Source organism: Camelina sativa, chromosome 2 (genome assembly GCF_030686135.1).
Source record: "Camelina sativa cultivar CO46 ecotype springtype chromosome 2, ASM3068613v1".
Classification (NCBI taxonomy): Eukaryota; Viridiplantae; Streptophyta; class Magnoliopsida; order Brassicales; family Brassicaceae; genus Camelina; species Camelina sativa.
The window spans coordinates 5,066,874-5,081,640 of NC_141881.1; the positions used below are offsets into that span (position 1 = coordinate 5,066,874).

General features: G+C 33.8%; 2 protein-coding genes across 2 annotated transcripts; one reads left to right on the top strand and one right to left on the bottom strand.

The window, feature by feature from the left end:
• The first annotated feature begins 4,901 nt into the window (after window positions 1–4,901).
• LOC104722810 (polygalacturonase-like) lies at window positions 4,902–6,965 on the top strand. Its single transcript, XM_010441050.2, has 4 exons — window positions 4,902–5,350; window positions 5,441–5,743; window positions 5,903–6,421; window positions 6,559–6,965. The coding sequence occupies exons 1-4, from the start codon at window positions 5,237–5,239 to the stop codon at window positions 6,808–6,810; spliced, it is 1,188 nt and encodes a 395-aa protein (XP_010439352.1). The 5' UTR covers window positions 4,902–5,236; the 3' UTR covers window positions 6,811–6,965.
• Window positions 6,935–9,496, bottom strand: LOC104751107 (BTB/POZ domain-containing protein At5g48130). The gene is made up of 4 exons (XM_010472986.2): window positions 9,126–9,496; window positions 8,946–9,015; window positions 7,755–8,840; window positions 6,935–7,673 (listed from the first exon to the last, which is right to left on the bottom strand). Exons 1-4 carry the CDS (start codon window positions 9,221–9,223, stop codon window positions 7,065–7,067), a joined length of 1,863 nt encoding a protein of 620 aa, XP_010471288.1. The 5' UTR covers window positions 9,224–9,496; the 3' UTR covers window positions 6,935–7,064.
• Between the last annotated feature and the right edge of the window lie 5,271 nt (window positions 9,497–14,767).

Genomic DNA, 14,767 nt, shown 5'->3' on the forward strand with positions numbered 1-14,767 from the left:
ATTACCTTTAACACATATTTGCTTGTTTTATTAAATTTTAAACAAAATTATTGTCCATTATAGAAATGGTGAGGACAAGAATATACTTGTGGTGGACAGTGGATCCAGCCACACAATTTTGAAGGACAAGAGATATTTTATTAATCTCATAATGAAAAATGCCAATATTAGTAGTATTGCGGGTATAGCAAGCCTAATAGAAGGCTACGGCCATACTCATATATTATTACCAAATGGCACACATCTTGAACTAAGTGATGCCTTGTATTCACCCAGCTCTAAGAGAAGCTATTTGAGTTTTAAGGACATTCGATTGAATGGTTACCATGTTGAAACAAATGGCGAAGGAAACAAAGAGTTCCTATATATTACTGAAATCGTACAAGGACATAAGAAAGTCCTAGAGACTATACCTGCACTAGCCACTGGTCTTTACTATGCTAAGATTAATATGATAGAGGTTAATTTGGCAAAGAATAAAATGTTCAATGAACAATTCACTCTATGGCATGACCGGCTTGGCCATCCGGGTTCTAACATGATGCGTAAGCTAATTATGAATTCAAATGGGCACACTCTTAAAGAGAGAAAAGTTATCCCTAAGAATCTCACATGTGTAGCATGTGCACAAGGGAAACTTATTATAAGGCCAACCCCAGTCAAAGTAACTAAGGAGACTTTGAACTTTCTGGAAAAGATACAAGGAGATATTTGTTGACCTATACACCCACCTTGTGGGTCGTTTAGATATTTTATGGTCATGATTGATGCATCGACCAGATGGTCGCATGTTTGTTTGCTATCAACAATGAACCTAGCATTTGCTAGGCTGTTGGCTCAAATTATAAGACTAAGAGCACACTTTCCAGATTTTCCTCTTAAGACTGTACGTCTAGACAATGCTGGTGAATTTACATCCCAAGCGTTTAATGAATACTGTATGTCCATGGGGGTGAGTGTGGAACATCCTGTGGCACATGTCCATACATAGAACAGATTAGCTGAATCCTTCATTAAACGAATACAATTAATTGCTCGACCATTGCTAATGAGGTCGAAGCTTCCTGTGTCGGCTTGGGGACATGCAGTATTACATGCAGCGGAGCTTATACGCATCAGGCCATTTAGTGAACATAAATATTCACCATCCCAATTATTAATGGGTCATGAGCCAGACATATCCCATCTCAAAACATCCGGGTGTGTCGTTTATGTACCTATTGCTCCACCACAGAGAACTAAGATGGGACCTCAAAGGAGGATGAGAATATATGTTGGATATGAGTCTCCCACCATTATTAAGTATCTTGAGCCAACTACAAGTGATTTATTTAAGGCCAGATATGCGGACTGTTAATTTACAGAATCCGAATTTCCTATGTTGGGTGGAGAGACAAGCAAGCTGGTTAAAGAATTATCATGGAATCAAACATCCTTAAATTGGCAAGATCCTCGGACTCTAGCATGTGATGCAGAGGTCCAAAAGATTATACATTTGCAAAAGCTAGCTATTCAGTTGCTAGATTCCTTTGCTGACCCAAAGAGAGTAACAAAATCGTACATACCAGCTTGTAATGCACCAGTACGTATTGATGTTCAAAAGGAACACAAGAATCAAGTTGCTGCAGAGTCTAAGCCACATTTAAAATGAGGTAGACCATAAAGTTCCAAAGATAAGAACCCCCGGAAATCTAAGAAAAGTGCAAAACAAACCGAGGATAAGGAAATTACAGACATGGCCGCGGCAAATCCTAAGGTACCAAATGAGGTTTGGGACGCTAAACCTCAAGGTCCTATAGGTATTGATAATAATGAGATCTCAATCAATTATATCATGTCTGGAATACAATGGAACCGTAAGAATGTCGACATTGATGAAATATTTGCTTATAAGGTAGCACTTGAAACAAATGAGGATCAGGAACCCACGTCTATATTAGAGTGCACTCAAAGTAAAGATTGGCTAAAGTGGAAAGAAGCCATTGACGTGGAGTCAAACTTTTTAAAGAAGAGGAATATGTTTGGTCCGATCTTAAGGACACCATTCGATATAAAGCCAATTGGACATAAGTGGGTCTTTGTAAGAAAGAGAAATGAGAATAATGAAATCGTGAGATATAAGGCACGGCTTATGGTACAAGGATTCTCACAAAGACCAGAAATTGATTAAGAGAAGACATATTCCCCTGTGATGGATACAACGACTTTTAGGTACTTAATAAGTCTGGCTATAAGAGAAAAACTGGATTTGCGGTTAATGGATGTTGTAACCGCATACTTATATGGTCCACTGGATAATGAAATTTATATGAGATTACCAGAGGGTATTGAGCTCAAAGAGAAGAATGGTTTTCGAGAACAATACTGCATAAGGCTGAACAAATCCCTTTATGGACTGAAACAAAGTGGTCGAATGTGGTACAATAGACTAAGTGAGTACCTAACCAAGGAAGGTTATAAGAATGACCCAATCAGTCCATGTATTTTTATAAACAAGTTTGCAAACAAAGGGTTTGTAATCATAGCAGTGTATGTGGATGATTTAAATATCCTTGAGACCTATGGTGAAATCGCCCAAACAGTAGAATATCTAAAGAAATAATTTGAAATGAAAGACCTAGGTAAAACTAAGTTCTGTTTGGGATTGCAGCTTGAGTACATAAATGATGAAATCCTTGTGCATCAAATGGCATATACAGAAAAGGTACTCAAGAGATTTAATATGGACCAGGCTCACCCATTGACCAGCCCAATGGTTGTGAGAAGCCTTGATTTGGATAAAGATCCATTTGGTCCAAAGAAGGACGATGAAGAAGTTCTCAGTCCCGAAGTGCCATACCTCAGTGCTATAGGAGCGTTAATGTTCTTGGTTAGCCACACTAGACCAGAACATATGTTTTGCCGTGAACCTCCTAGGAAGATTTAGTTTTTATCCAACCCAAAGGCACTGGAACGGTATCAAACATGTGTTACGTTACCTACAAGGGACGACAGATTGAGTTTATATTATACTAACTATAACAAAGAAGGTTTAGTTGATTTTGCTGATGCAGGTTATCTATCGGATCCACATAATGCTAGATCTCAGACCGGCTATGTGTTTACACACGGTGGTACAGCAATTTCATGGTGTTCTATGAAGCAGACTATTGCGACCACATCATCTAATTATGCAGAGATTTTAGCTATGCATGAAACCAGTCGTGAGTAGGAGTGTCAATCGGGCTGGCCCGGACCGGTCTGAAACCTGTAAAGCCCGCATATGTTTGAGCCCGGCCCGGCCCGGCTTGAAATATTTCCGAGCCTATGTTTCAAAGCCCGAGCCCGGCCCTAACAAGGCTACAGGGCTTTTCGGGCTTTTTCGGGCTTATCTTATCGATCAAAAATTCAAACTTATAAGCCTTAAAAAGCAGTGTTTAAAGGTGCACTATAAAACAAATCAATCAAAAATTTAATAACTCATCTATATTCACTACAACCAACTTAATTTAATAGAAAATGTTTAAAACTAAATAAAATTTCGATACTTTAACCAAATAAACCAATATATAACTCATATAAAATATCATTAATAAATATTTTAAAGTATAAAATATGGTTATTGAGTATATATGAAAACTAGGATTAGAATTTAAAACTTTATTTACAATAAATTATTAATCAAATATTGCAATCAAACAAAAATGTTAACAAAAAGGTACAAATATAATTGTTAAAGGGCTTTTCGGGCTGGCCCGAGCCCGGTCGGGCTAAGCCCGAAAAACCCTATAGCCCAAACGGGCTGAACCCGAAAAGCCCGATTTTTTCTGGACATATATATTTAAGTCCGAGCCCAGTGTTTTTCATGGCCGGGCCGGGCCAGCCCGCGGGGTTTGGCCCTAATTGACATTCCTAGTCGTGAGTGTGTATGGTTGAGGTCGATGACTCAACATATTCGGACAGCATGCGGTATGATTGAAGACAAGAAGCCCACCGTAGTATATGAGGACAATACCGCCTGCATCGCACAGCTCAAGGAAGGTTACGTCAAGGGAGATCGGATGAAGCATATCCTACCCAAGTTTTTCTTCACACATGAACTACAAAAGGCCGGAGAAGTTCAAGTGGTACAAGTTCAGTCTAGCGACAACTCAGCCGATCTCTTCACCAAGTCACTTCCGACATCAACATTCAAGAAGCTCACGCACCAGATTGGAATGCGGAGACTTAAGGACTTAGAGTGATGCTTGGAACAGGGGGAGTAATGCGTGCTGCACTCTTTTTCCTTAACCATGGTTTTGTCCCACTAGATTTTCCTGGTAAGGTTTTAATGAGGCAGCATCCCCAAGCGTATTGCATTGATCCCTTAGCATTGGCACGGTTATGTCATCCAAGGGGCAGTGTTGTAAATCACTTAGGATGGACTCCATAACTGGCTCATATATACATTGTCTGATACCATGAAGCCCATCGGTCAAGACCATAAGGCCCATCGGCCATAAGCCTTAGTCTAAGTCGGTTTAAGTGTATTGTATTTCCTAAGTTGGTCAAGACTATTGTTTTTCAAAAACTCTTTTTTATACCAGTCAAGATTTTAAAATTTGGTTTTACTAAATTGTAGGGAAACTATTTTTTTTTATTCTCCCATTTACAATTCTAGATTTTTAGTTATCTTTTTAGTTATTCTTTCAGTTACTTTTAGTTATCCTATAGTTTAATTAGAAAATCTAGTTTTTGCTTTTTTAAAGTTAAATTTTCTCAAAAACCAAGATATGTTTTTGAGATTTTCATAAAAAAAAACTAATAAAAGAAAATCTAAAACCGAAATCTAAAATTTAGAAACTAAAACTAAATCTAAAAACTATTTTAAAAATAGCATCCATTCATGGTCTTAAGTTTTTGAAAAACCCTCTTAGATCATTGCTTTGGAGGTGGCCTAGGTACTCCACAAATCCCACAATCAATAGTATTTAGGCCCCATCACGGCTGGAAAAAGTCTTCGTTTCTAAAAATGAAAGTATAAAACTTCCAATAATATCGATGAAAAAAGTTAACGGTGGAGAAGAAAGTGAACGTTCAAATCTCTCTCCTCCTAGAACTATATAATGGCAGCAAAACTAAGGACGAAAACAGAAAAAATAAAAAAACAAACTTCCAAATAATAAAATAGTCAAAACTAGTGTATTACAAAAAAATAAAAATAAAATAAAAAATTTTAAAAGTAATCACTAGCTAGTGACTAAAATAAGTCCCAGTTATGGGTCGTGTAAATTTTGGAGTATCGGCGTTCTTTATTTTTTGTTTGTTAGGTTTATCAGCTAATGCAAAGGTATTCAACATTGGCTCTAAACCAGGCTGTGACATCACTAAAGTAAGTTCTAAACCTAACAACCATCTTTGTTGATTGACATTGTCTTCTTGTTCTCCAAGCAATTTAAAAATCTTTGCATGCACGGTGCAGGCATTGTTGAAAGCATTCAACGAGGCATGCCAATTCCCGACGAAGAGCACCGTTCTGATCCCAAAAGGTGAATACAAGCTTGGGGAAATCGAGATGACGGGTCCATGCAAAGCTCCAATAAGGATTGCTCTTCAAGGTACCGTGAAAGCTGACGGAAACGCTGTTCATAGTGAGAAATGGATCGCCTTCCGCAACATTGATGGGTTTAAGTTGAACGGCGGTGGTGTCTTCGACGGTGAAGGTAACGCAGCTTGGAGGGTCAATAACTGCCACCATACTTGGAAGTGCAAGAAACTACCCATCGTATGAAATCTTTTCATACTATATTAAGATCACTCAACGTTATTCTTATTTATTTTTTAATATCTAAAAGATTTTGGTCTAGGTCCATACATTTTTCGAGGTCATGATAACCAAAGTTTTTTAAAATTTATTGATGATTTTGGTGTCATTGTTGAACAGAGCATCCGTTTTGATTTTGTTACGAACGCGAAAATTAGAGGCATAACCTCCTTAGACGCAAAGCACTTCCACATTAACGTGATTGGTGCAAAGAACATGACATTCGAAGAAGTCAAGATCGTGGCCCCTGCAGAGAGCCCTAACACCGATGGTATCCACGTGGGAAGAAGTGATGGAATCAAGATCATCAACTCATTTATCTCCACGGGAGATGACTGTGTCTCTGTCGGAGACGGGATGAAGAACCTTCTTGTGGAAAGAGTTACCTGCGGTCCCGGACATGGAATCAGTATTGGAAGTCTCGGAAGGTACGGACACGAGCAAGACGTCATGGGCATCAAGATCGTCAACTGCACCCTCCAAGAGACTGACAATGGGCTAAGGATCAAGACATGGCCTACTGCAGCTTGCAGCACAAGCGCCTCCGATATCCATTTCGAGAACATCCTCCTCAAGAACGTCAGCAACCCCATCCTCATTGACCAAGAGTACTGCCCATGGAACCAGTGCGACAAGAAGGTACCTACAAATTAATGTGATATATCATCATTTTCTCTTTGAGATTCAAAAAATCAGATGACATTTGGCTTGGGATCTTCGTTACATTTAACCAACTTCTTATTGGTTATGACGCTTTATGTTTTTTCTGTTCCTAGAAAGCTTCAACGATCAAGCTGTCCAAAATAAGCTTCAAGAACATTAGAGGAACATCAGGGAACAAAGACGCAGTGAAGCTTTTGTGCAGCAAGGGACATCCATGTCAGAACGTGGAGCTCGGTAACATTAACATCAAGTACACCGGAGCCGACGGTCCAGCCACATTCCAATGCTCAAACGTATCCCCGAAGCTGATGGGAACTCAGGTTCCGAAAGCGTGTAGCAGCCCGGTGACAAAGCCACTAAAGTAGAGAAAGTGTAAATATGAATATATAATGTACACCCTAGTGTATGCTGTATGCTTTTTCAATTGGTATCTTTGTAATATATGTATATTTCTTTTGAGCTTTTGGCTAAATTGTAAAAAAGGAATCATTCTTCGAAAAAAAAACATCTAATTTAATAATTTGTGTCTGTTTCGTAGTAGTGCATTCAACATAGTTAAACGACTATATTATTCAGTGATATTATTCATGTAAACTATACTTACCATTTGATACATGTTTCATCTTTCAGTTCTATTAGTTTTTCTACTTCCAAACAAGTTAACTCTACGTAGTACCCGGAGTAGCCTATTTGCATATTTTCTCTGTGAAGTAAAGCTTACAGAGCCAATACAAGCCGTTGTGACTTGTCCAAAAGTGTTTCTGTTTCTACTCGCTGATCTTTTCCCAAGGCAAGTTGGCTTCTTTGGGTTGCTGTGCGACTGAAGGGTCTTCTTTAAAGAAACTAGTTGTTCTTCAAGATTATGGATTCTGAAGCTTGTTGACTCGTACTCATCTAATGTTGCATCTTTCTGCATCAAGAAGCACAATGGTCTGCTTCTTGGCCCGGTTTCATCATCAGTACAAGGGCTGTGTTGGGAGGTCAAGGGTCTTGAGCTTGGAACAACACTACCGGAGAAGTCTGCTGAGTTTGTGAATCTGAATGAGTCAGAACAGTCTTTCAAAGCTTGATGCGTGCTGAGCTGCTGAACAAATAGCGCTTGGACAACTAAACGTAATGGCATTTGCTCGTTTTGTACAAGTTCGAGCGAAGTTTCTTCTGAAATTTTTTGGCAATTTAGGTAACTGCAGATTGATCCTTTTTCTTCTTGAGATATGTCCTTATGTACCTAAAAGAGAACCGCACCACATAAGGTACAATGTTGGTTAACTGTACATAATGGAAGAAGGGAAAAAAAGTGAAGGCATACCTGCAGAAATGCGTTCACTGCAAGGTAGAGTTGGTCATGACTCTCTCTGAATGACATTGGGACTGTCTCAATCAGCTCAATGAACCTTTTAGTTTCCATATCTTGATCATATGGTAAACCAGAGAGATAAACATCCCACAAGTTTCCAACTCTCACGTTGCTTGGGGAGGAAGTCAGATGACGTTCTGATTCTGTTGATGCATATGCTACAAACAGGTTTTCCATTGTAAGCAGCTCTTGGCTGAAAGCAACGTTCCCGTTCCAGGCTTTCGGATAAATAAAGTTTTCGGTGTGGGCGGTGTGAAGAAGAGATACAATCTGACATTGCAGCTTCACCACAGTTTCATGCTTCAAATTGCGTGCGAGACACGCGAAATAAAACCCTACAGGAACAAACCTATATGCCTTGTCTCTTGTAAGAAGCAGATCTAGAGCTCTTTGCAGAATATCAGTATTAGTTTGATCTTCAGGTATAAAACACTTGTTGACGTAAAAGACGATCAACGGACTTACATATCTTTCTTTCATTCCTTGTCTTCTAAGTGACCCAATAACCTGTCTGAAAAATTCGAATGGAAGATCTGTGAGGTCTTTGATCCAAGTATCTTGGTTTATGATTTTCTCTACAGTTGTATATTCCCATGGTTGATTCATCAAATCTTCAAGCATGACCATCGGCTTTTCTCTTCGTCTTTCGGGATCAAGAATCTCCATACACGCAGTGAAAGCCAAAGATTCTATGCACCGGCTTACGATTAGTAAATCTTCAGACCAAGGCAATAGTTCTTGACATGTCTTCAGGACAACTAACGTATCATCCCAGTTTTGCAAGACAACTTGGTTCAAATATAGGTCAAATCTTTCGCAGAGGTTACCCGTCGAATAATGCTCTGTCATGTCAAGAAATTGAGCTGCACATCTGAGTCCAGCTATGTTGAAAGGATGTATTAATGTTGGGCAGCCATAGATGAAAAGCATAATCTTCTCAAAGGTCTCTGCTCCACCAGGAAAATCTTGTGGTACCTCGATCTCTGATAGCTGATCCTCTCTTTCCTTAAAATATCCGCTCTTTGTACACAAGAGAGTCTACAAAACATAAGAGGCATTAATTAGAAACACTAACACAAACAAATAGGCTACATTTTTTGGTCCAAAAAACATTCCCTGGGAGGGTTGATTAAACATTATTACCTTGTGAAGGTTAAAAGTCTTGTTGCAAACTTGGACATGTACTGAAGCAGGTAGACCTGTCTCTTTACTCCTGCGACAGACACACACACGCACATACAAAGATACATTACATAAGTCTACAACATGAATAATTCAAACTTGCATATATGCCAAAGAAGACATGAATGTTGAGATCCATACCAAGAAAGAACTTTGATTTTCAAAAGGGTACTGATATTGGGAGAAGAAATTGGGCTGGAGGCAACGGACGAACCATCCTTGAAGCTGTAAGTTTCCATTATTGAGAGTATACAACTTGTGAAAACTAAGTAGATAAAAGTATATATATCAAAACCAATATGGTGGTAATGAAGAAACTAGAGACATTTCGGTCGTCTATTTATTCTTATTCTCATTCAAAATTTCAGAAGAAGAAACTAAACTTGCGTGTTTCGGGGATTGAAGAGGAAGAAAAGGGTTCTAGGATCCACAAAACAAGAGGAAGCTACGGAAGATTTGAGAAAAACCAAGTTTCTTTTGGTTTCGTTTTTATCAAACATTAAACTGTATATGCCTACTTGCATGCGGGCACACACACATATATGCGTTTTTGTAGAGATGTGGTCAAAGTCAGATGCACACGAGTGTTGAGCTCAAAAAAAAAGGTTAAAGATCTCAAAGTTCAAGGCTATAGTTGAAGACGACGTTCCTCGAGTGTTGAGAAGGGTTGAAAAATCTTTGTATTATAACATTTTTATTTGCTTTTTTCAACAACTTTTTTGTGTTTTTTACTCCAACCATTTTTGTTTCTTTTTAAAAGACTCGAGATAGTTATTTTGGTGAGTATTATTAATGAATTTTTTTTTTTATCTAGTCTTCGAGTTATACAGTATACTTAACTAATAGTGAATCAGTGAATTACGGGAAAATCAAGAGCGGAAAGTATTAATATTGCTTCTCAGGAAGAATTTGCTCATAGAATACTTACAATAGCACACGTGTAACATATAATTAAAAATGAAGATTTATCGTTTCTGTGGAGAAGATTTTATCTTCTGTTTAACTAGAAAAGTTTCTTACCCCTTTAGTTACTTACTAGATTTTAACCCGCGGTACACCGCGGAATTATTTTTTTTACTAAAATCATTAAATTTCAAATTGTAATTATCAGTTAATTTTTACGGTTTATTTTAAATTTAAGATTGTATAATTATATTTTGATTATTAATTCTACAATTTAGTCTGCGGTTTATATACAACACAATAATTTATTTTTGTTATAAATTAATTTCACCAATCCAAGATAAAAATATTCGGAGGATGAGCCAGAATTCATTACAAAACTTATTAATATCCGCTTATATTATTAAGTTGTACCAGTTGGTTTATAATAATCATGTATATAGATGTGTCAAACAGGTCGGTCCACATTTCTTTTTTCTTGGACCGCAGCGGGTCAACCCGCTAAGATCATGGCCGTTAAAGTTATGCCCAAGCATGTCCTCAACCTAAATTGTATATTAATTATTCTTAAAAAATTTAGTGGCAAAGAAAAAATAACTTATAATATTGATATTTTGTAAATATCTTAATTGGTATAAATTAAATTTCCTCACATTATCACATATTTCACGTATTATATATACATAACTATGTAAAAATATATTTATATATAATATATTTATTTTAATCTTATATTTGTAGTTTTTGGGACAACCCGCCAACCGCATACATACCTTGCTAAAATCCGTAATCTCGATAGACTTAATTGTAAGGATCATCTTTTAACGGTACACTACAGTCCTATATTTTCTGTATAATTATATCTTTAGAAATTTATTACTTTTTAGTATAGAAATTTATTATTTTTTAGTGTAAAATACCGATGGTCGTAGCAATGGATTATTGACATTTTAAATTTATAAGAATATCGATCATAACCCGTCCTATAATAATTTAAATTTATTAAAGTTTATTAAATAATATATTTAAAACATTTATAAAAATTAATTGCTATACAGAAATCTGACTGTTTAGGAATTTAAGATTTTTTTTGTTTTATGTATTTTTTATGGATTTTATTTGGTAATGTTACTTTAAATCTTGTTATAGATTAAATATTTTACATTTAGTAGAGGAACTCTTTAGATTTTCTATATATTAAAGACTGGAAAATCTGGAGGAATTTTCTTTTAAATTTAAAAATTTGAAGTAATTGAATATGATTGATTGAAATAAATATAGAGTGAAAGTGAAAATTTTGTTTAGTTTTGCAAAAAATTAGGTTCAGAGCGGGATAATTTAGGAAAATTATACTGGATTGATAAGAGAATATTTTATTCTTTTTTTGTCGGAGGAGCATGTTTAATTAACATACCCTTTTTTGCATATTTCAAATTTTTTTTTTTTTAAAGTATTTAAATGGTAATGGCATTGGTTGTAAATACCTTTGAACTCCAAGCCTTATTCTCAAAAATGCTGTGAAAATAATAATATAGATATATATATATATATATATATATATATATTACTTATAATGTTTTTCATCATGACTTGTTTTACGTTTTACTTTAGTATTAGATGAGTACCCGTGCAAACTTTATTTTATATAAAAATTGTTTATATATTTTATATATTATAATAATTTTTGATATTTTTATTCATTTTAAACAATTTCATCATATAATATTAACATTTCACATTTAACGCCCATTATAAAGATCATAATTCAACTTGTCATATAATCCGTTACATTTAAACTCATATATCGCTTACACGTGTTTAATTCAAAAGATTTTGTAAAAAGTTTGTTTATACTCTTATATTTGTTTATATATTTTATTCCTTAAAGTGGTATTATTTTCTGAATTAATTGGTTAATAATAGTGGGAATGATTAAGGTATTTTTTTGTAGATACTATGATTTGTGTTCAAGATTCCTTGGTATTATTAATAATACACCTAAAATAATCAAGTGACCCTGTAAATCCAGACTAGACAAATAATACACTTAAGTTATCAATGTTTTAATTTTATAACCAACTAATGATCCATATATTTATTATATAGTTCACCAAAAAGAAGTCATGTACTTCCAAAATAACAAAAGTAGGAATCCTTGAATAATTTATTTGTTGGACAAGGGCTAATCATGTGCTTAAATATAAGTTTAATATCTTAAATTCATGATTAGTTTTGATTAAGTTAGTGAATGAATTTGTCTAAAACATTGCATATATATATATATATATATATATATTCAATTGATTGGTGGATAAACAATCAACCAACTAATAGAGATGACAGTTGAGACAAAAACTATACTAGCTCCACCATATACAGTGAATAGCTCAAAATTTCTAAAGATAGTCGTGCACATCATGTAGAAGTTAACTATTTTTAGAACATTCCGATAAAGTTTTCATTTCTTTGTCCCACTTTCATCCAAAACACCTTTTAGAAAAATTTCCTATATTATCAAGAGTTCCATTTAACTATCTTACCAGGTTTTCACCCGCGGTACACCGCAAGACTAAATTATAAACTAATGTATTTTAAATAATAATTTTTAATTTATTTAGTTTTCAAATTCCCAATTAATGAAATTTTATCTAATTAATTTATAGTTTTTTTTAGAATCTTTTTTTTCTTCTTACGTTTTATATAGTTTATAACCTAATTACATTAAATTTGTTATTAGATAGAATATAAAATTTTAAAACACATAGTTTTATTTTCTATAATTAAACAGAGGTATATGCCTATATGGTATGTTAGTGTATATTTTTACGTGTATACAATTTTTTTTTTTGGAATATTAAGAATGTGTTATAGTATGTGTAATATTTTGTAATACATATACTAAATAATTTATAAGTTAATTTTCTAAACTATGACTACAAATCTATAGTATATGAAATAAACTAATAGTTTTAGTATTGGTTCTATGGTTCAAACCCGCCATGTTAGGCGGATCACGCAACATGTTCAAAGATTTTTAATCCAAAAAAACTCATCATACGAAACCCGTGAAAGTAAAATATAGTATGTGAGACTAAAAGTCATTTTTTATCAAATCAGTTTTTCAAATTTTTAAAGAACAATACATCTTCACTCACCTCTTTATAAAATAAGGAAATAAAATGTGTATACATTTACAGTTATGTTTGTTATCTTTTAAAACACTTAGTTTCTATAAAAAAAATCAAATACAGTAGAACCTCTATAAATTAATACTCTTCAAATTAATACTCGCTATAAATTAATAAATTCTTTCGGTCCCGAATTGGGCCGGTGTAAAAAATGGCACATTTCGATAAATTAATAAGATAATTTTTTTTTTGGAAATCCTATATAAAAATATGGTCCCATCAATATCATAAATTAATAATCAAATAACATTAATATATATATCTAAGAAAATCTAGTGAAATATGACTCTACTATTGTTTGCATATTCTTGAATTTGCATACTTATTGGAAGAGTTCTAAATGTGATAATTGGTTCTTTATATGTAATTTGTTCTAAAATTACCGCAGTATCTTATTCGACTTCATCGTTACCATGAATGATACTAGTATCAATTTTTTCTAAACTCTAAACTTCTAATATCTATCATTTACTTAAACTCTAAACTTAGCAATTACTATAGACAAGATTATAAATTAAGAAAATCTTAAAAAATATGAATGATAACAAAAGTATCTTATTTTGTAATACAAAATTTTCAAAATTATGAAAATTAAAAATCTCTTCATAAATTAACAAAATATTAATTTAATCGATAAATTAAAATCTCTATAAATTAATAAAATTTCATGGTCCCGACCTTATTAATTTATAGAGGTTTTACTGTATAAATAAAGTTAATTTGTTTATTAAATTAATTATTTAATGCTAATGGCATGCTTGTAAAAATGTGCCAACTTGAAAATTTATTTTATAAATATCTCCAAAAATATATATATAGATTCCATTTAATCAAAAAAATCTTCATAGCATCATTAGTAATTTATTTGGCTTCCTTTTTCAAGAGTTTGAGCCACACCTCTAGTACTCACTCCATGCATATCTCTTTGTTTCTTCACCGAATGCAGATTTTTCATGGAGCGCTGAAATATGATTGGAGGAGCTATATATGGCTGCATGCATCCTTAATTTGTCCTTTTTCTTTTAAAATATGTTTTTTTCCAACAAGTTTTGTAACATTTTCATTTGTTACTTTTACTTTATCTGCATCAAGAAAAATTACATTCTTGTCTTGACAAAGATCATATCTCCTAAGATCATGAAAAGTAATTGAACCAACAAATGTTGAAATGTTACTACATGTAAAATCATACATAACCTAGAAATTGAGATTCCATCTATCCCCAAATCATGTATATTTGAATTATTGTATTAAGAATTCCAATTATACTATATATTCGATCGATACTTTTATTTATAAATAGAAAATCCAAAAAACCTAATAATATATAAAATTGGATTGAACTCTTAAATTTTAAGATTATAAAAGTAAGAACTAGAACATGCATGTGTTACTACCCTTAAATTTTACAATATCACATTTTTTAATAAATATTATACTGCATTGTAACGGGGTCTAACTATTAATCAAAATGAGCATTTTTCAATCATTATAAAAGTGAAACTAGATTTTAACCTGCGGTATTACGCGGACAAGTTTCTTAAAACTAACTTTAAAAAATTTTAAGTTATTTTATTTGTTAATTTGTTTGTTTTATGTAATGTTTAAGATTCTATAAATGTATTTTTATTGTTAATTTTAGGACTTAACCCGCGGTATACTACAAAATAAATTATTTTTATATAACCGTAA